At 40.6% G+C, this 19342-nt stretch overlaps 2 protein-coding genes across 4 annotated transcripts in view; one reads left to right on the top strand and one right to left on the bottom strand.

Annotated features, from left to right (window-relative positions):
- The window catches only part of znf362b (zinc finger protein 362b), a 14406-nt gene extending 4370 nt beyond the window's left edge, over window positions 1-10036 (bottom strand). The window contains exons 1-9 of one of the 3 annotated variants that reach the window (XM_015052945.1): window positions 9785-10036; window positions 9557-9697; window positions 4379-4442; window positions 3848-4109; window positions 3362-3466; window positions 2964-3279; window positions 2646-2870; window positions 1452-1530; window positions 652-810 (exon numbers count right to left, since the gene is read on the bottom strand). In XM_015052945.1, coding sequence (XP_014908431.1) covers window positions 652-810; window positions 1452-1530; window positions 2646-2870; window positions 2964-3279; window positions 3362-3466; window positions 3848-4109; window positions 4379-4441 — 1209 coding nt within the window. In that variant the 5' untranslated portion in view covers window position 4442; window positions 9557-9697; window positions 9785-10036. The other 2 variants (XM_015052944.1, XM_015052946.1) reach the window with 2 other exon arrangements.
- Window positions 10037-10557: 521 nt separating this feature from the next.
- Window positions 10558-19342, top strand: part of LOC106960027 (tumor necrosis factor receptor superfamily member 1A) — a 17986-nt gene continuing 9201 nt past the window's right edge. The window contains exons 1-10 of the mRNA XM_015052935.1: window positions 10558-12162; window positions 14667-14748; window positions 14843-14947; window positions 15089-15196; window positions 15327-15378; window positions 16533-16615; window positions 16831-16944; window positions 17139-17300; window positions 18353-18390; window positions 18693-18786. Coding sequence (XP_014908421.1) covers window positions 12148-12162; window positions 14667-14748; window positions 14843-14947; window positions 15089-15196; window positions 15327-15378; window positions 16533-16615; window positions 16831-16944; window positions 17139-17300; window positions 18353-18390; window positions 18693-18786 — 853 coding nt within the window. The 5' untranslated portion in view covers window positions 10558-12147. The remainder of the gene's footprint in view (window positions 12163-14666; window positions 14749-14842; window positions 14948-15088; window positions 15197-15326; window positions 15379-16532; window positions 16616-16830; window positions 16945-17138; window positions 17301-18352; window positions 18391-18692; window positions 18787-19342) is intronic.

Below are 19342 nucleotides of genomic sequence, written 5' to 3'. Positions count from 1 at the left end.
ACTCTCCAATAAACACCAGGTCTGTAGAGAGTTTTTCCATCCGTCTGCTGCGGCATTTGGTCGCCCAGTGTATGTTTACAAAGATTTCTTTGCAAGCTTATCATGTTTATCCTTTATCAGAGGCACTGCTCCATATCTGTTTTAGTGTGAAACAGTAATTTAGCCTTCAGTGATATCATAAAGTGTAAAACTGCTATTTGAATCCAAAACTCTGAACAGAATCTACACCAAAGCAGATTATCTGCTGCCTGTGTGTGTGTTTTTTTTTTTTTAAACACACTCACACTGACCAACAACCCAACCACTTTAACTGACATTTAAATCTTTGGACCTGCCATTGTAGCAAAGTCCTTGTTCCTGTTCTCATTCTAAGGGAAAATGATTACTTGGAAGATCCCTGGGCTCCAAAATGCCACTTCCTCCCTCCCTGCCCGTTCGTCTGAGTAAACGTTAGTGCACGCCGAATTGTTAACGATCACAAACAGGAAACGTGACTTCTTTTTGTCAGAGGAAGGCAGAACATCATCAAATGTCACAATCTTATCAGCACTGAGCTATAAACAGTCTTTGTAAACACGCATTCTGGGGAAAGAAAGGACTTGTGGCTCTCTCTCTGTTTTTTTTTTTCCTCTCTTCTCTTTTTCTACTCACTGAGGTGTATGCCCGGCCACACATGCTGCAGCAGTAGGCCTTAGCGTTTTTGATGGCGTGCGCCGACAAGTGGATCTGCAACGATGCGGAGTCCGAGTAGGCACGGTAGCAGTTGGGACATTTGTACGGCTTGTCTTTGTTGTGCTGCCTCTGGTGAGACTGTAGGGTGGAGGAGAGACAAGGAGAAAGGTTGCTAAGCAGTCCACTTCAAAGGGAACAAGCGTGCAGAGGGAATGAACGCGTTACAATTTGTCGGCCAGCTGTCGCAACCGCGGAGAGAGCGAGCCCCGGGGGAAAACCACACCAGCCATAAAAAAGTCCAAACGTTATTTTTTATTTTATCTATTTTTTTTTTCTTTTTGACTGAATGCTTTTTAGGAACTCTAGATTGTACACCAGTTCTTCATTTAGAAATGTTTCACATGTGAATGCCAGTAGAGCTGACGGAGCAGTCAGCGACTGGTCAGGTTCCAAAATGATCAATGAGTTGGACCAAAACTCTAAAACTGGGCAAACAAATCATTTTCCTGACATTATAATTTATATTTATCTCTCCAAATGAGTTAAGAAGTAAGAAACTTTTTAAACTTTTTCTTTTTTTTTTTTAACACTGTTTAATCTTTTCCTCATCATCCAGAGATGGACCATGTTCAGGTCAAATTAAACACTTTTAGCGACTCCTGCTTTTAGCACAATTAGCTTCTTCAGAATAACAACACCTCTAACATGTGATACTACGGTGACCTGGCGCTCTGCGCTCTGTTCAAGGTGTGAACCTGTTAGGATAATTAAAGACTCACCTGAAGGTTAGACAGCTGAGTAAAAGCTTTTTCACATCCAGGATGAGCACATTTGTAAGGCCGGTCGCCAGTATGGATTCTGGAACAAGTTGAATACAAAACATTGTAAAGATGAAAACAACAGCAGCTAAACCATCAGAGTGATTCCTAAACCTAAAGCCATGCGGGCCTGTTTTAGTGGCTTCCCTGCTTCCATATTTCAAATATCAGTCACTGCAAAAGTGGTATGTTGATAAACGACCCCTAAACAGAAAATTAAAATGTGTCTAAACAGGTCAAAGTCAATTTGCACCAGATTTTCCTCTCTAGAACCCCACATGTCTCATTTTGTGTAAGAGTTACAAACATAAATGTGATAAAAAAAAAAAAAAAAAAAAAAAAAACAGACTGAGCCGCAGTAAAATCAAAATCCACCCGCTGGTATTCCTGAGGTTATTACTCGGAACGTTCTGGGTTCTCCTTTCTAACCGTGGTGTGCGCAAAAAGAAGAACCTGAAACTGGCCTGTGTCACTTTAAATGCAAAAGATTGTGATCCACGAAAACAAAATGGACGGGAGAATGCGCGGCCCCACCTCACGCAAACTCTGACCCACACGCACCCTGGTTTTGGAAGTACTTCAGGAAGTAACGCGTTTCCAGGGATCTCGGCGATTTACTGGCCCATGACGATGGCCGATGTGACGATTTAGACTCTCTAGAGGATTGGTCCTGGTTCTAAGTGCTGAACTGGGTCCAGTATCTAGAGTAACATGTAAGCCTACACGGTAATAAGTTCAAGTTGTATTTTTAATTCATGCAGGTCTTACGTTTAAATCAGAAAGGTATTAAACATGAAAGTATTGACTTTAACAGAAACTTACAGAAACCCTGCAAAAGCTACAAGAACATGTTCCTAAAACTTCGATCTATTCCGAGGTCCGTCTCGCGCGCAAAGTCGAGACTTGATGCGACTGATTTTTCTGCGTTAAACTTATCAGCTTCACAGGAGCTGTGGTGACGTAGGGGTAAAGCACAACCTCCTCGACCCGGACGCCACAGGTTCGATTCCCGGCCTTTTCCCCTTTCTCCCCCCCCCCCCCCCTTCTCCTACTTTCCTGTGTAGCTACTCTCAAATAAGACATTTCTACACATGAGGCCTGCTGGATCCGTCCAGCCCATCGCCATCCGATGCTTGTGTAAACGGTGGTCTGAACCTGGTGTGCTGCTGCAGGTGCGACAGCTGGCGGAACGAGTTCTCGCAGTAGGAGCAGTGGTAGGGTTTGATCCCCAGGTGGATGCGCAGGTGCTGGGAAAGGTAGGAGGCGTTGGCGAATGTCTTGGAGCAGTGGGGACACTTGTGTGGCTTGGCCTCTGTGTGGGACTTGGAATGAATCTGCATCTCTGACTTGGTTAAGAAGGTGAGCGGGCAGACTTTGCATCTTGACGACAGAAAGAAAAAAAAACGGTAAACCACCAAAAGAATGCTTAGAAGCCCGTAAATAAGAGGTGCGTAGTTACTCTAGATGTCTAACCTGTAGGTTTTGCCCTCTTTAGGTGCCACAGTGACACAGCCCTGGTCCGCCAGGATGGGGTAGGGCACCACCAGAAGAGGCCCGGTTGTGTTTTCCGCTTTTATCTTCTTCCTCCCCCGAGGTGCCTTGGGCGGGGGGCCCAGGAGTCCGGCCAGTCCGCCCTTCATGTGGTCTATGCCGGGACCGCTCGCCAGTCCGGAGATGATGTTCACAGAAGGAGCCCCGCCCATTCGGTTCTGGCTGCTCGAGGTCGGAGTGGTGGGGGTCAGGGCCTCCGAGGTGCTGTGGTTGTCGGGTCGAGATGAGGGAGCCAGGCCTGGGGGAGGGCGAGAACCGGAGCTGAAATCAGGCCGCTTCACAACCCGTCTGGGCCGCGTTGTCGTCGGGACGGGGCGTACCTGAACGATGGTTGACCCGGCCCGATTGCTCGGTGAGCTGTCTCATGTGCCAGTCCTCCCACAATCCTTTGGCCTTTACCGATGACTTGTCATCCAGATTTCCATCTTAAAGTTGAGAGATAGCGCAACAGCATTAGACGGCCAGTTTTTACTCTCAATCTGCAAAACTGCTAGTTTTGTTCTATAATAAAAAAGAACCAGAGCTAGAAAATTGGATCCCTTGAAAAGTGCTACTACTAACGCGGCGACCGCGCAGCGCCTCAAGAAAGTATTCACACCCCAGTACTTATACATAATATATTTAATGGACAACAAATGCAAACCACACTTAAAGGTTTTTTTTTTCTTTTTCTGAAGTGTTTTTAGAACTATATGTCTCAACAAATGACCAGTATGTTTGCTAGGCACCAGAATATATATATGAATTATTATTTTTTTATTATTATTTACACTTCAGACAAGCAGAACAACAAAAGTGAAAACTACCTGGCCCAGAGCCGGAGGCGGGACGAGCGTGCAGAGCGATGTCTGACTGCCCGGAGCCCTGCGGCTGCGAGTGGTGGGCCGGCACCTGCTGCGACTGAGGCTTTGGGACCGGCATGCCGTGCGGAGCGCCGCCGTCCGGCGACGAGGTGGGCACCAGCAGCGGCTGCTGGGACGCGTTGGAGGTAGGCGGCAGGTGCAGCGGTCTAATCTTCTCCGCCATCAGCTGCTCCTTGATCTTGTTAATGAGGACCAGGTTATCCAGCTGAAAGGGTTAACGGGTCATGCTCAACAGAAAACGGCCACCGTGTGTGAATGCCGTTCGTGGGCCCCCCCGCAGAAAAAAAAATAAATAAATACAAGCGTGAACTAAAGAGCTTCATTTCGACTACAGATACTTCAGTGACCTGTGAGAGTTTCACAACCCGGGGATCAGCTTTTCGGTGAAGGCTGGAAATGACATTCACACACGGACACAAATACGGCAATCAGGCTGGGAAAGCTGCCGTTGTGACGTGTTGTGGGTGGACTTACCTGGCCTGGCATGGAGGGAGGCGGTGGCCAAAAATAGGGGTTGTTAAATCGAGGCTCTGCCATCCTGAAACAAGTGACACACAGCCATGGTCAGAAGTGGTACTCGGCGAGCCGCTGAATCACCAGGATGATCACAAAAACACAACATGCGGGCAGAGGGGTCTGAAGCTGAACTCCAAACACGCAAAAACTACCTCACCAGCCAAAAGCATGCATGTCTATGCTGAACGACATCACTTGCTTGTAATGTACTGAAGAAAAATGCAATTATTACAAGATAATGTAATGGGAATCACAGCCCTACATTTACCCCCTTACCCATTCCATCCGTTTTGATAAACCACTACTTTTTAAAAAGCTTAGTAAAATGCCACATGCTGCTACACCCAGATGTGATTACTGGCACATCTGTACTACCAACAAATCACTTTTAAATAGAACCCATTGTGATGGCTGCACCACACAAAGCCAGAGTCCTTAGGTCACTCTGGCTGCATGATCAGGGTTATTGTCCATCTGGAAGACCAATCTGCACCACAAGCTTTAACTTCCTGGCTCATGTCTGTAGATGTTGCTTCATTATTTCTACATAATGTTTTTTTTTTTTTTTTGGTCATGACCTATTTAATTAAATATATCAGTTTCTAAAACAACAAAACATCGCCACATCATGATTCTGCCACCCACATACAGTAAGGATGTTACAGACATCCCCGTTCTTCCTCCAAATGTAACGATGGTGATTACAGCCAAACAGTTTCACTTAAGTTCCATCAGACCACGAGACATGTGGCCTGATGAAACTAAATGATCTTTTGTGCATTTGTAAATTGTAATCTGGCTTTCCGTGTTACTTTTGAAGTAAAGGCTCCTTCTACGTCGGTACAAGACATGTTTCACTGTGGATTGTCCCACCAGCTGCACATTTTGGACCAAAAAATATATTAAGTTTTGGGACATGGACATTGTCTCTTACGATGGTTGGGCATAATCCATAATTCTCTTCCTGATATCTTGGCTGATTTTTTTTCTTACTTTCCCATCCTATCAAACAAAGAAGGCATCCACAGGTATGTCTCATAAACCTATCAGAATCTTTGAAAGAGTATTCAATTCAAATTCAAATTCAATTCAAAGAAACTTTATTGATCCAAAAGGGAAATGAAGTCATTTGGGCATTCCTTCATTATTTCACGAGACGGTTATGATTTTGCAGGTAAACATCTGATTTTGTAATCTCTGACATATTCTCTCATTATTGCGGCATTGAGAAAATATAAATAAGTCTGGTGATTGTAACTGACCTAAAGCAGGAGAAGTTGGTCTGATTTAACTTCAGTTATAAAAAATAAAAAAGGTTTATGTGTATTTTAAGTCGGACACCTTTGACATTTAATCATACTTTTGCAGCAAAGTTTGCAGTCCATGTTGCAGATCATGCATGGTGCATGCGTAGCAGCAGAGCTGAGTCAAGGAACGTCTCCAAAGATTCAGTCGTTTGATTGCGAAATATGTCACAGGAGAGATCATTGTCACCCCACATATTTCCCCTTTTGATAAACACTAATATCTTCAGAAGGTATACAGAAGTTTTAAGTCGCCTTCATTACGCTCACTTCTTTATACTTTGTATTTTTGTTGCACTTCTTAATGTCTTTCTTTTCTCTCCCTTTCAGTCCAGTGCTTGCAAAGGGCCACGGCAGCACATAGAGCCGTGTGCTTGAAAAGGAGGACATGGGGAACAAATTATGTCTTTATAAAGGAGAAAATCCAGCAAAATGCAGAAGTCACAGAACCTGAGAATTGATAATTAATCATGCAAACAGGCGGCTCTTTGGAAATCACCTAGTTGTTGCTAAAAAAAACAATTTTATGAGTCAAACTGTTATCGCTGGTGTTTTTCATAGCATGAACTAAACCCAGAAAAGTGGTTCTCTAGCTCTTTACAAGGAAAACTATCTCACAGCAGCTGGACTTTTTGTATTTGCTATGTATCGTCATATTATTTAAATAGATATCAATTTAAATAACTTTTCCCACTGCATGTTTAAAGTAAAAATGTTCAGGCTCCATGAGGTAAAAGATAAAGGGGAAGCTTCCTTCCTTTCCAAACATGGCCCAAAAATCCATCATGGCTGTCATGTTGCCAGCATGGAGATCGGTGCTGAAATAAATTGTTTATTTGCAATTCCGGCAGTTTTTGTGCATTTAAATCTATCACATTCTTAAATAAATGTGCAACCTTAGTGAGCGTGCTCCTTTAGTGTCTGACTAGACTTTTAGCTTGCACTTGCTAAAAGTAATTAGCCTGGTCACTGACTTCAATAACTAGTAAAACCCCTTTGGTTTCTGAAACGGCAACTATTACGTGGTTTAGCTTAATATTCCCAGAACTAAGTTCTGACTTCAGATATAAATAGAGTCTAGAAACTACACTTTTGATTCACTAAAAGTATTGCAAAATTGGACGTAGTTAGCAAACTACGAACAGCATGTTGACTGCAGGCTAGCCGACAGTCCAACTATTTAGCCGATTTAAATCAGCCCGTCAGATTCTCGGTGTATCCCAACAAAATACAGATTGCCAAAAAACCACCTGGACAGTCGAAACCTTTACTTGAAAATGACAATTACATTTAGAGTATTTTATTCCTCGATTTTAGCTTTAGTTTCTACATCAAAATAACAATAAAAGTTAGAAGCAGCAGGGATAATACTTGCTTTCTGTTCCAAATAAAAGAAATTCCATTATGCGGTTCATTTCGGTGCTAGGTTTGATGTGCATGCTGTTGCGATTTTTATTTAATATACATTGAGTTGCAGGCTGCAAAAAAAAAAAAAAAAAAAAAAAAAAAAAAAAGTTTAAAAAATTACACTTGCAACAGGTTCACATTTAAGTTTCCTGTTTAGAGTCAATGCTGGTTCACAGGAGCCCCTTCATGCCCTGGATGACTCATTAGTCATCCAGGGCAACAGAAAACATTCTTCTGAAAACGGTCAAGAAGAGCTTCAGAAAGCCTGATGAAAAAGATCCATTTTAAAAATCACAGAGAAGTTCATTTAACGGAACGGAAAAGAAAAGGCATGACTCAAATCTCTTGCACATTATTATTTGTGAAGAGAATACAGTGCCATGTAATACACAACTTGAAGCTTTTCACACTTTGTCACATTACAACCGCATACATACATCGACATATTTAACTGAGATTTCATAAGACAGACTGACACAATACATAATCGTTAAGAAGAAGGAAGATGACGGTGTTCATAATTGTTCAGCAAAATCAAATCTGAAAATTTAAGAGTGCATATCAATTCGGCCCCTGTTACTTTTATGCCCCAGATTAAAATCTAACGGCAGCTGTTGCTTTAATTTAATTCATGAGAAAAAGTTTAGCTAAGATGAATTTAATCACAGTATAAGTGCAGTGCTACCATGGAGATTCTGTTAGATAAAGTAAACAAACAAACAGTACCATGAGGCCATTTAGACATTTTAGTTTCCATGCAAAATACAATGCATGTTAGAAAAATAACACAGTACATCACTTTAGCCAAGAAGCTAGAAGCTAGTTCCTCCTGAGGAGCTAATTCGGCTTTATTGACGAGGGGAAACATCTAAAACATACGGGACACCAGCCACTGAGGACTGTAGTGGGACATCCATAGTTTAAACAAAATGCATCCATGTGTTGAACTGGCCTAGTCAAAGTCCCTAACTCAGTTCCACTGAGGCAAGAGTTTAAGCCCAATGTTCAGGTGCTGTCCATGTGATTTTCCGTTTCACTTTCCCACTCTGTGTTGTTCTATCACACAGAATATCACACAGAATATACATTTACACTTAGTTATGACGAAACGTGAAAATATTCAAGGTGTGTGAATATATATATATGTGTTTGTGTGTGTGTGTGTGTGTGTGTGTATTTATTTTGCAAAGTGGTGTAAATAGATTAAGCGATTAATTAGCAACATCTCACATCTTCATCACAGGTCATGTCAGTAATATCCCCATGAGGTCATATGGCCGGGAGGAAAAAGCAGATGATGGGTATGAAAACAATGCAAGTTACTTGTTTTTTTTTTTAATAAGTAGTACGATTTAAGCACCAACATTCTGGGTACAAAATAAAGTCATATTTAAGCACCATCAGCAATCCAGCAATAAAGCGGTACAACTGTGTAGCAAACACAGGCACGTCTGAGTGTGAGTTTGGGCCTGCAGACAAAACTGCCTTTTTAAAACCACGCCGACACATTTATATTTGCCCAGCTCCAGCGTCTAAATGTCAGCTGAGAATGTGTGGACACTTATAAAAAGACACGGAGAGCCGTAGCCGTGTAGCTTGCAGCTGTCCTCGGCTCCTTTTGTCTGAATTTGTGGGAACTACGCGTCCGTCGCTTTAAAAGCTCGGCCGAACCAAACTAAACTTTGCCTTCTTGGACTTTTCGGACATGTCGTCCTGCCCGCCCGGGGAGCAGCTCCGGACTCGGGCCGACGGAGGAGGACTGTTCACCCCCGGAACCCTCCCGCTCCTGCCCCAGACATTCTCAGACAGTTTTCTTAAAACATTTCCAGACAAAAGAGAAACAAAAATGGCAGCCTTATTTTTATAAGGCGGGACGCCATATTCTGCAGACCCCAATTTTTTTTTTTTTAGGAGCGTGTACCATAATAAGGTGCTGCGGATTTTTTTTTTTCCTTCAAAAATAGGAGCAACACACAAAGGTGTGTTTATCACGTCAACGGCGTGAATGATTGTTTACGGCGAATTGCAGGTTTGAATAGCCCGGCCTCCTCACCTCTTAAAAAAACTGACACTTCCTACAACAACCATGCCCTGCGAAGAAGAAAAAAAAAAAAAAAAAAAAAAAACAGCACGGAAACGGACAAGCTGGACTCATCACGCCGATTCAAAGAGCACATTGATGCCGCTAAGGTGCGAATACTAAAAGCAAACAAGCCCTTTCACATCCCGAGAAAACGCTTAGCCGTGTTAAGAAAATTTCACTTTTCTTTCCCCCCCACATTCTGTAACTTTTGGGCGAATCAAAAGAGGGAAATCACATTTTGTGCACAATTGTAACGCGTCCGGGACGCGATCCTCCAACAGAGCAAACGCTTTAGCAGGGCAAAACACGCACACACACCGAAATAAGACATGCACAAATTACCTTGTGTCCTGGCTGCAGATATTGTCTTGCGAGAACAGCTATAATATAAAAGGTTGATGTTCTGTCTGCCTCCAGTCGGACCACCGCTTCCGGGTCGCTTTGTTCACTTCTGGGTGCTTCTGCAAGGCTCACATACAGCGGCTACAGAAAGGAAATCTGCTAATGTTGCTTTGGATGTTTTTTTTGTTTGGTTTTTTTGTTGTTTTTTTTTTTAACCTCACAGCTCACCTTGTTCATGTTTGCTGTGCAGTGCTTGCCAGGTGAAAAGCGTAGCGATATTTTAAGGCGTATTTATCCACCACATACGCACCGCAACAATATCCCCGGACGCTACAACATGGAGCACTCCATTACAACAAAATGTATGGCGTGCTAAATTATGCTGCAATAAAATACGGGTTTCACATTATTAGCAAGTGAATTTGCACAATGCCTTGTGAATAGAGGACAGGACAGGCTAGCAGAGAGTGGTGGAACTGAATGGAACTTCAAAATAAGCCAGTGAAAATATCACTATAGAGATTTTACTGTGCTTCTTAAATACAATTTAGGAAAAAAATAAATAAATAAAATTTACAAAAAAAAAAACAAAAAAAAAACGCAATATTACAGCTGTAAATGCAAAGTGGTGCTAGGTTTCATTCGTGTTTTAAGAATAAATAAAAAAAATAAAACAAGAAAACATTGGGGGTGGGGGAAATTACATCTGAAATTTAGAGGAGTATCTAGGTCATGCTGCATGTGGAAGATAAACAGTTTGAACAGAGATGTCCTACTAGGGGCCATTTGCAGCCCCTGGAATGGATTTGTGCTAATTTGTGATTTCATTTTTAATTATATAGTGCGGTTTTACACATTTTGGCTTGTTAGAAATGCAAACTTTTTATTTGTTGTGATAAGATGACCCAATTTAATTTTGAGGACGAACGGTGATGATACACGGTTTGCAAATTGTACTTATTTTCAAACCCCATTACTCTGATTCCCATGTATTAAAATCCATTCAAAACTGCCTTCAGCAGTAAACAGTTGGTAAATGGAGTCCCATCATTTGTAATTAAATTTTACAAAAATCAAGTGGTTCTGTGAGGTTTTCTCAGAGAACATCTAAAGTTGTTTAATCCCTAATCTGGAAATGAAAGGAGCATGAAAAACTGCAAAACTCCACCAACACACAACAGTCCGCTTAACGAAAGCATGCAGCCAAGAGGCTTGTGGTAACTCTGGAGGAGCTGCAGAGATCCAGAGCTCAGTTGGGAGAATTTGTCATCAGGATAAGTTTGTTTCAACACACAAATCTGCCCTCCTTCTTTGGAATTACGAAAAAGGTTTTTCACAAGCCATGTCAGACATACAGCAAACTGGTAGAGGAGGGTTTTCTGGTGAGACCAAAAGAGAACTTTATGACTTATGCATGCCAGAAAATTAACACTTACAGCTCATGTCATCATGAGTGCTGTGGGGATGATTTTCTTCTGCAGCGACAGGGACTCTGGTCAGTTTTGATAGGAAGATGGATGGAGATGAATACAGTGTTGTCCTGGAAGAAATCCTCCCAGAAGCTGCAAAAGCTTTGAAAAACTGGGGCTGGGGGTAATATTTGAGCAGGACAACGTTAAACATACAAACGGAGCTTCAATGGAATTACATAAATCAAAGTACATTCATGCGCTAAAATGGCCCAGTCAAAGTCCAGACAACTGAGAACCTGAGATAATGCTAGAAAATTGATCTGGATTTAAAAGGTAAGCTTTTAGTTTGCAAAAACATTTGAAAAAAACAAACAAAAACTTAAACTATGCATTCTTTTGTAATGGTTGATCATGTAAAATCCCCCCAAAATTAACTAAAGGTTCTGGTTTTAACTTGACAAAAATGGGAGAAAATTCACCAAGAATTATCACTTTAATGTAATCTGCATTAAAGTGTACTGAAACTGAGGTAAGATTTTTCTGTTTGCATTTGCGCCTCTATAAGGAATCTTAATTTTAAACGAACTTCTTTTGATTCTCACAATGAGCCCTCTTTAAAAATACTTTTCCTCTTCTTGGTTTGAGTCCAACTAACAGATTTACATCAAAGTTGCTAAAGTTCTACAGTGTGTGTCATTCCTCCCTTTGTACTTCAACCAACATCTGCTAGACTAACCACTTTGTATCTTTCACACATTATTCCTACACATGTCAGCAATTAAAGATTCGCTGGAACTGTGCGAAGCCACTGGTTGGAGGAACTGGTGTGTTGCTCTGAACGCTGTTGTGTGTGCGCACGAACGTGTGTGTGTGTCAGTGGAGGGGAAGAGGAGGTGTGTGATCTCATTACGTTTCCTGTTTTTTTCACAACACTTCTCTCCAAAGAAGTGACAGCCCTTACGCACAAATATGCAAGAACACTCAACAGTCCGGCTTTAGCAGCCTGTTGGAGTCAGATTCAGGAAATCTGATGAGTTACAGTCAGAATGCCTCATCCTGTTAGTTGACTCGCTGAGACCAACAGCACACAGAGACGACTAGATAACCCTCACTTTTTAATTTATTTATCATTTTTCATTTAAAAACAGAGCTAACTTTCTTGCACTCTGGGCTCCTGATATGGACATTGTGTGGGTAAGTAATCCAGACTTTGAATTATTTATGGATCGTGTGCTGGTTTGATAAGAGGGATGATTTTATTTCATTTTTGCACTTGGTTATCTTTTTCCAGAGTTTTAAGAAATGTGTTCTTGAACGATGATGAATCACAAGATAGCAATGAAATACACGACTTGGTTTTGAGTTGTGATTCAAGAAAGTGTGAAAAGCTCAGCACTTCATTTTGATTTCAAGACGGTGTGGTTCAATCTGACTTGTTAGACTGAATGTAGTTGGGCTACGTGTTGAATTTCGCCTATAGAATCTAGGTCAGTGGTTACCATCTTTTCACTTTTTCACCGGGAAAAAAAAAAATCACAGTAGTGGAGATTTGTACAGCCCAACTAAACCAGTTACAGAGTTATAACTCAAACAGTCCTGACCTATTTATCGGTTAGCTAGTTTTCGCTTTTATATTAACTGTCCTTTTTGTCAGGTTTTTGGATAAATATGTCCTGTTATGATCAACTGGATTTTAGAAGATCCTCTGAAGTTAACGCTTTGCTGATTGATCCATTGGAGAGCTGACTCGTTAAGAAGTGTGAGATGTACTTTGAGGGCAGTGATCTGAAATGTGCGTCTCGGGAGCAACATTTGGCCCTTTAGGTTCTCCAGTTTGGTTCTTGATGGCATTCAGCCCAAAACTGTTTACGTCATTGACAGATGTAGATGTTACATTGTTTTCGTTTAACCAAGAATTTAGTTTGAGATGATAAATGAATGAGGTATCTCCCAAAAATATGTTCAAGAATGTGATGGGAGTAGTCTAATGATTGATCACTTACCCTGAAGTTAAGTTTTTCTTGGGACCTGTGGGTCTGGAACCACAACTGCAATTGAACTAAGTACTGGTTTTCGATATAAAAGCAATACAAATATATTTAATAGATTTTATAGGTATTGGTTTAAGCAATACCTGGGCTGAATTTACAAAACAGAACAGCACAAATAGGAAAGACAAAATTTTTTGTCATTTTACAGTCAAGCTACAGATGTCCTTTTTGTTTTTCTCCAAGTCCATGAATAAAAAAAACAATGCATTCATTCTCTTAAAAGTTTTTGTTCTTTATTTTTATTTCTTTTTTTTTACCAAAGCACAAAAACACTATGGGTCTTCATAGAACAATTTTATATAAATAGAATCTGGTAAGCTATAATCAGCTGAATGCAGGCTGGCTACCAGTGCAGACAGCACGACTAATTATCCAGCTGATATGAACTTTTATGAAGCTCACAGACTCCCACACTTTCTCTATTGAGAGAAGACATGTATATTCAAAGGTTTTTTTTTTAGCTCTGCTGGCCTTTATTTGATAGTGAATTTACAGGAAGGAGGTTAATAAAGAGAGGGGGAAGACGTGCGACAAAGGTCATCAGACTAGGACTCGAACCTGTGACGTCCGTGCCAAGCACTACGGCCTCCAGACGTGGGTTGTGCTTTACCCCTGCACCACACAACGTCCCAGAGAAGATATAATTTAGTTTTCTGTGCAACAAGCACCTAAAAAACTAAGTTTAGATAAGAAAGCGTGAACTGCTGTATTTACTTGAGGTTTTCACACCGTGAGAGTCACATCCTCACCCAAGTCATTTACTACGCAATTGTTTCCTAGGAAGCATGAAGTCAAACAAGATGCTGGTTCAACTGTGCGTCTAGGTACCAGTAGAGGCTAATTAGGTTGTCGCAGCCCAAAGAGGAGTGTTTTAATGTATGCAGTGACGACTCTTTGTTTTGAAATGCTTCCAGAAACTGACTGGGGAGTTCTGTTGATGTTTCAGTAAATCATTAACATCTTTAATAATCACAACCCACGAGTACTGATTCAACTTGCTGCCCACAGGCTCAGCTGCTCGCCTCTTTGTGAAGTCTTTTTCATGTCGGCCCAAAAACTGCCTTAAGATAATTCTTACGTCTTTTTAACTCTTCTGGGATACAGTGGCCCTGAACTATAGAGCCACATGTCTTGTTTCTATGGGACTTGTTGACTGGGACTATCTGCAGCAAGATGTCTGAGGACTTGGTGGCTTTTACACCACCTCCAGAGATTACACAAACCTACTGTGATAAAAGTGCCTCACAGTGATGGGCATCTTGATATAAAAATCTCAGTCACAGTTAAAAAACATAATTAAACCTAGTCATTTGTTTTGTTTTTGTTTAAATCTTTAACATGTTTCTCCTGACTGGAAGCAATATAAACATTTTGGAGCGGCCGAGTCAGAGTCCTGAAGCTGGTAGACAGTCTAATGGTGATGGAAATGAGTCGAGGTCATCGCCAGAGACCAGTCGTCAAATATAAGTGAAAACATAAAAAATGCGTTTTAATGTGTTTATTTGGATTTCTTGGTCATCGTAAAATCCTGGTGCGTGATCTTCCTAAATTCCTGAGGCTCAGTGATGTAGTAGATCAACAGAATTTGAGTTTACGTTGCTTATGAGAAAAATCAACCCTGAAATCTCATTTTCAATTTTGTTTCAGGCTGTTTCACTGATACTTGCCTTCATGTCCACCAGACTGAGTCTCATTGAGGCGACAGGGCAAGACTCACAGTGCCAAGCTGGTAGGTTGTTACTGCAAAATCCAAGTCTGGGATTCTGTACACAAGTTACCAATCTGTACAAGTTCAGCTTCTGCTTCTTTTGTTGTGTTCTCAGGATATTATAAAGATTCTAAAGATAATTCCTGCAAGCTGTGCAAGGAGGGCACATTTACAGAGATAAACAACACTCTTTCGTCCTGTAATCGGTGCGATTCTTGTAGTAAGTATCTTCAGTCATTTTATGAGACATTAGGAAAACATATGAAATGTGAGAATATTTTAAATGAATCAGATGGACAGTATTTTCAAAAAAGAGCATTTAATGTCTGCTATATCAAAAATAACCTGTCTATTTTTTCAGATCGGAGGGGAGAAAAGAAACCATGCACAGCTAACCGCAATACGGTGTGTAAATGCCCTACTGGACACTATTCAAAACATGGCGGCTGCCGGAGTTGCTCTGAAACCAGTGAGTCAAGTCAGACCAAATGTCCTCCCATTTTATTAAAATCAACTCTTCAAAAAAAACAAAACAAAACAAAACAAAAAAAACAGAGAAGCAAATCAGAAAAAAAAAAATCTAATCACATGTTTTCCAGATCCCATCAACATCAGTGAAGATTATTATGATATGTGTCAGTCCATCCAAAGGTAAGAGATGCTGCATTTAAGGACACTCAGGCATGGTGAAAATTATCTCAGTTGTCCAGTTATTTGCTTGTTAACAGCCTTTTGCCAATCTGAAAATAGGAGAACATAAAGACATTCAGTTTCTTTAAATGTAATGCAATTGCTTGGTCATGACAGCCCTAAAAAAATAAGCAAAGTTGGCAATGCTTAAATATGAATAAATAAATAAATAAATAAAAAATAAAAATGTTACCATTCTAAATAGTGTTTTTTTTTTTTAGAAATGTTTATGAAAATGAATAAATCAATACAATTATACAACAGGTAAATAACTCATGAAAACCGTTTGTGATGACTGAAGTCAAATTATATACTTAGTAAGTAGACATATATCATATATATGTATATATATGGCTCATCTCTTTGAGGACAACCAGTTTCTGTGGTTTAGTTGGGGCCCTGCGGTGCCTGGGTTGTACACCGTTTACTGCAAATGTCTCGGTATGCAGGAAGCTTTGATAAGATTGATAAGGATTCACACTCAAGAGAACTGCTCTAACTCTGTGCTTCAACAGAATGGGTTGATAGCTTTAGAAATAAAATGTCAAACATGACAGCATCGTGCCTTTGCACAGGCACTTTTATGGTTACGTCAAAAAAGTTTCCTGTTGCTGACACTAGGCTTCAAACGTTTGAGCTGGGTCAAATTCGGTGGCCAACTCACCTTATTCTATATGTTTTTGTTACTTTCCTTAGTGGGAAACGATGCAAAGTCGAAGACGGAACTGAATACTAGTATTTAATTAATGCTGGGAGAGATCCACTTGCTTTACTCTGTTCAAACCTCATTAGCTTCTGGATGTATTTAATATATCTGGTTGAGTATATGTGCTGCTTTTGACTCTTGACCATTCTTACTGAACACATAATGAGAAAGTCCTGTAAACAAAAGAAATTACTGCGCACAATAACTTTAATTTGAATGTAACTGGATCAATTATTGGCTCCATTTGAATAATTACAAAGTATATATGCAATTATATATTAAATATGTATATCTATGCATATGCACATAGGTTTCCATATATATAGGAACCTATTTGATACTGCTGTTAAACCTGAATTTCCTCCTCTGTGGAATAAAGCAACAAAGACTAATTTTATTTCTATTGTAGCCCGCACTCTACGAAGCATCCAGGATCCAAGCAAACTCTTCCCATCTTAGCTCCATCTGAAGTTCAAACAACGACTACAGAAAGTAGGTGAACACTCCAGAAACATCTATTATTTTATGCATATCTTCAGAAATTGTTTTAATGTACAACTAAAAACCATTAGGGTTTTTTTTACCTATTGGAAAGGAAGTTCTTCTGCGTGTTCAGGTGAGGTTCAGGAACATGTGCTGTATTTTTATGGCACTGCACCTTTTTCTTTTTGCACTGTGATTGAAATTCTGTGCCTCTCTTTTCCTAGCTAAACCTTTGACTACCGCGTCGACTGCCAGCCCAACTTCACTGTCAAGAAGACCGACTCTTTCCACCACACTAAAAACATCAAGTCCAACTATCGAGAAAGTGCCAAATCAATGTTAGTTACAACGATGTATTTCAACCATAAATTCCATTATATCTGAGTGTAATTTGTAGCATTAGCTAACTCTGTGGCCGTAGTTTTGATGAGATCGATATAGCCTGAACTTTTTGCCTGTATGTTCTGGGATTGTGGCTGGGATTAAAGAACTCATGCCAGTGTTTTGTTTGGCTTTGCTCTTTTTCCAACAGATAACCTCTTCTGGCTTTCTGCTTTGGGGGCTGTTACATCTCTGTTGCTCTTTTGGTTCCTGCTGCTCTTCTGCAGGAGCCTGCACAGAAAGGAAGCTGTTCTTCCCTGCTTGAACAAACAAAAATACCTGCAAGCACTTCCTCAGGAACCAAAATTGGACGGTAACCACACGGCGATTGCAACTCAACAAATTGAATCGAACGCAGCAATACCATGATAATTTCACTGTTTACCCCCCGACATTGTACGACAACTTGATTCTAACATTGCTTTGATGAGCTATAAAGTTCTTCCTTTTTTATTTGGGCTTGGATCTCACAATTAGAAAACCTAGGATTTTTTTTAAAAAGTGTGAAAAAGAAGTAGAAGAAAACAAGGCAGATAGGAACATGTCAGAGGTTTTCTAAGTGTGACGGTTTGACTAAGCGCACAAAACTCCAACATCAGTTGATAACATAGTGAGCACCTCTAAAAAAGAGTGAAAGCATAGTCTCCAGTTTCGGTGAGAGTTCAGAAAGCAAATATCGATACGGTAATTTATTCATCAAGGAGGAGGGAATTAGGAGAACCCTGGCACCTCATCCAGAGGTTTGTGGTCTCACATTTTTACACATAAACAGTCTGTGTTTTACTTGTGAGGGTGAAGCGTCAAAACGTTCGTCCAAGAACAATGTCTGCTGTCCCACTCAAACCCTGAAGGCCCGTCTGCATTTGCTTGTCTCACAACATTAAACATTAAAAGTCTCTTTGAGTTGAATCTGCCCAGAATTTGAAATCCTTACATCCAGTTAGACGTCATCTCAAACAACACCGCACTTCGACGCTGAAGTGCATTTTCAAATGAACTGCCTTCTTTAAGAGAAATAAAATAAAAACTAGAGCAACTTTGAATGCATGTGCTGCAAAAATTTGTGACTTATCTGTGGCTAAAATGTGATGAAACGTGCCCTTTGATAATCTAAGCATGTCATAGTTGCATTGGAAATGCCAAAACATTCACGCCCTTCCATTTAGCTTGACTGTTTTGTAAGCACTAATGCATCATTTCATAATTCTGAACAAATACTTAAAAATACTAACCAATAAAAAAAGAAGAGTGAGATTACAGACACTGGTAGCATTATTTCTTGTTTTTAAACACATTTTTTTTATTATAAATATGTCGAGATATATGCAGGAAACTAACAGATATCATCTGCTTTTCTCCTTACAGAAGAACGTAGTCATCACTGTAGCAGCCCAACCACACAGGTTTGTGCTCTCTCTCATGATCTTTATCCTCTGTTCACATAACAGTACAGCACATACAGTTGCAGCACTGTAGGTGGATGAAAACTGATCTTAAAACCACTCACTCACACACACACACACTCAGAAAGGTCAAAAGAAACAACAGTGAAATGGCGATAAGCATCTCTCTGGTGTAGTTACCAAACATTTGCGACAAAGGCCAAAGATAATTTGCCTGTATTGAAAAATCACGGAGGAATTTTGCTATTCGGAGAGAACGCCGGGGGAGTTGTGTTTGACTCGTTGCTGTTTGTTCTTTCCAGACATTCACAGTTTGTGAGGAAATTCCCATGATGCCTCTCTGTCAGGAACCACCTGCTCACATCAGGGGCCACGTGCTGCACGGTCATCACCCGGGTAAGGTTCATCATTTGGTTCCCAGCACTAATTTCACTTCTTCGGACTAGTTCGTTGCGCTCTGCGTACTGTGGCCCCGACCAAATAACCTGGACGTCGGAGGACGATTTTAGTGCCACGACGCATCCCAGAAGACCAGAGAGAAACTGGTTTACTTACTGTTTGTTTTACTCATGAAAACGAAAAGTAAGTACAGATGACACCCACCTGGCGTGAACCTATCGGGCGTCATTTCATGACAGTGTCGCTGTTACTACGAGGGTTTTAACCACCAAAAAATGCTAAATGAGTCACAGAATAACATAAAAGCAACACATCTAAAAGAAAGGAAGCCACTTAAGGAAGTCAGCCCCCTTTCAGTTATACTCTCTATGAAGCTGGCCACATAATTATGGTGATCTGTTTGCCTCATCAACGAGAAAAAGTTACTTTCTCCTCGAAGAACTAGAGAGAGTTTCTCCAAAACAGATCAACTGAAACCTTCCATGAGGGATTTTGAAACCGTTTGTCTTAATGTTGATCATTGGGGCATGCCATTAGCAATGCATAAGGAGAG

The sequence above is a fragment of the Poecilia latipinna genome, unplaced genomic scaffold, assembly GCF_001443285.1.
Source record: "Poecilia latipinna isolate Pla-1442-1.1 unplaced genomic scaffold, P_latipinna-1.0 Scaffold1147, whole genome shotgun sequence".
In the NCBI taxonomy this organism is placed as follows: domain Eukaryota; kingdom Metazoa; phylum Chordata; class Actinopteri; order Cyprinodontiformes; family Poeciliidae; genus Poecilia; species Poecilia latipinna.
The sequence above is the reverse complement of the archived record's forward strand: the minus strand, read 5'-3'. Positions and strand labels throughout refer to the sequence as shown.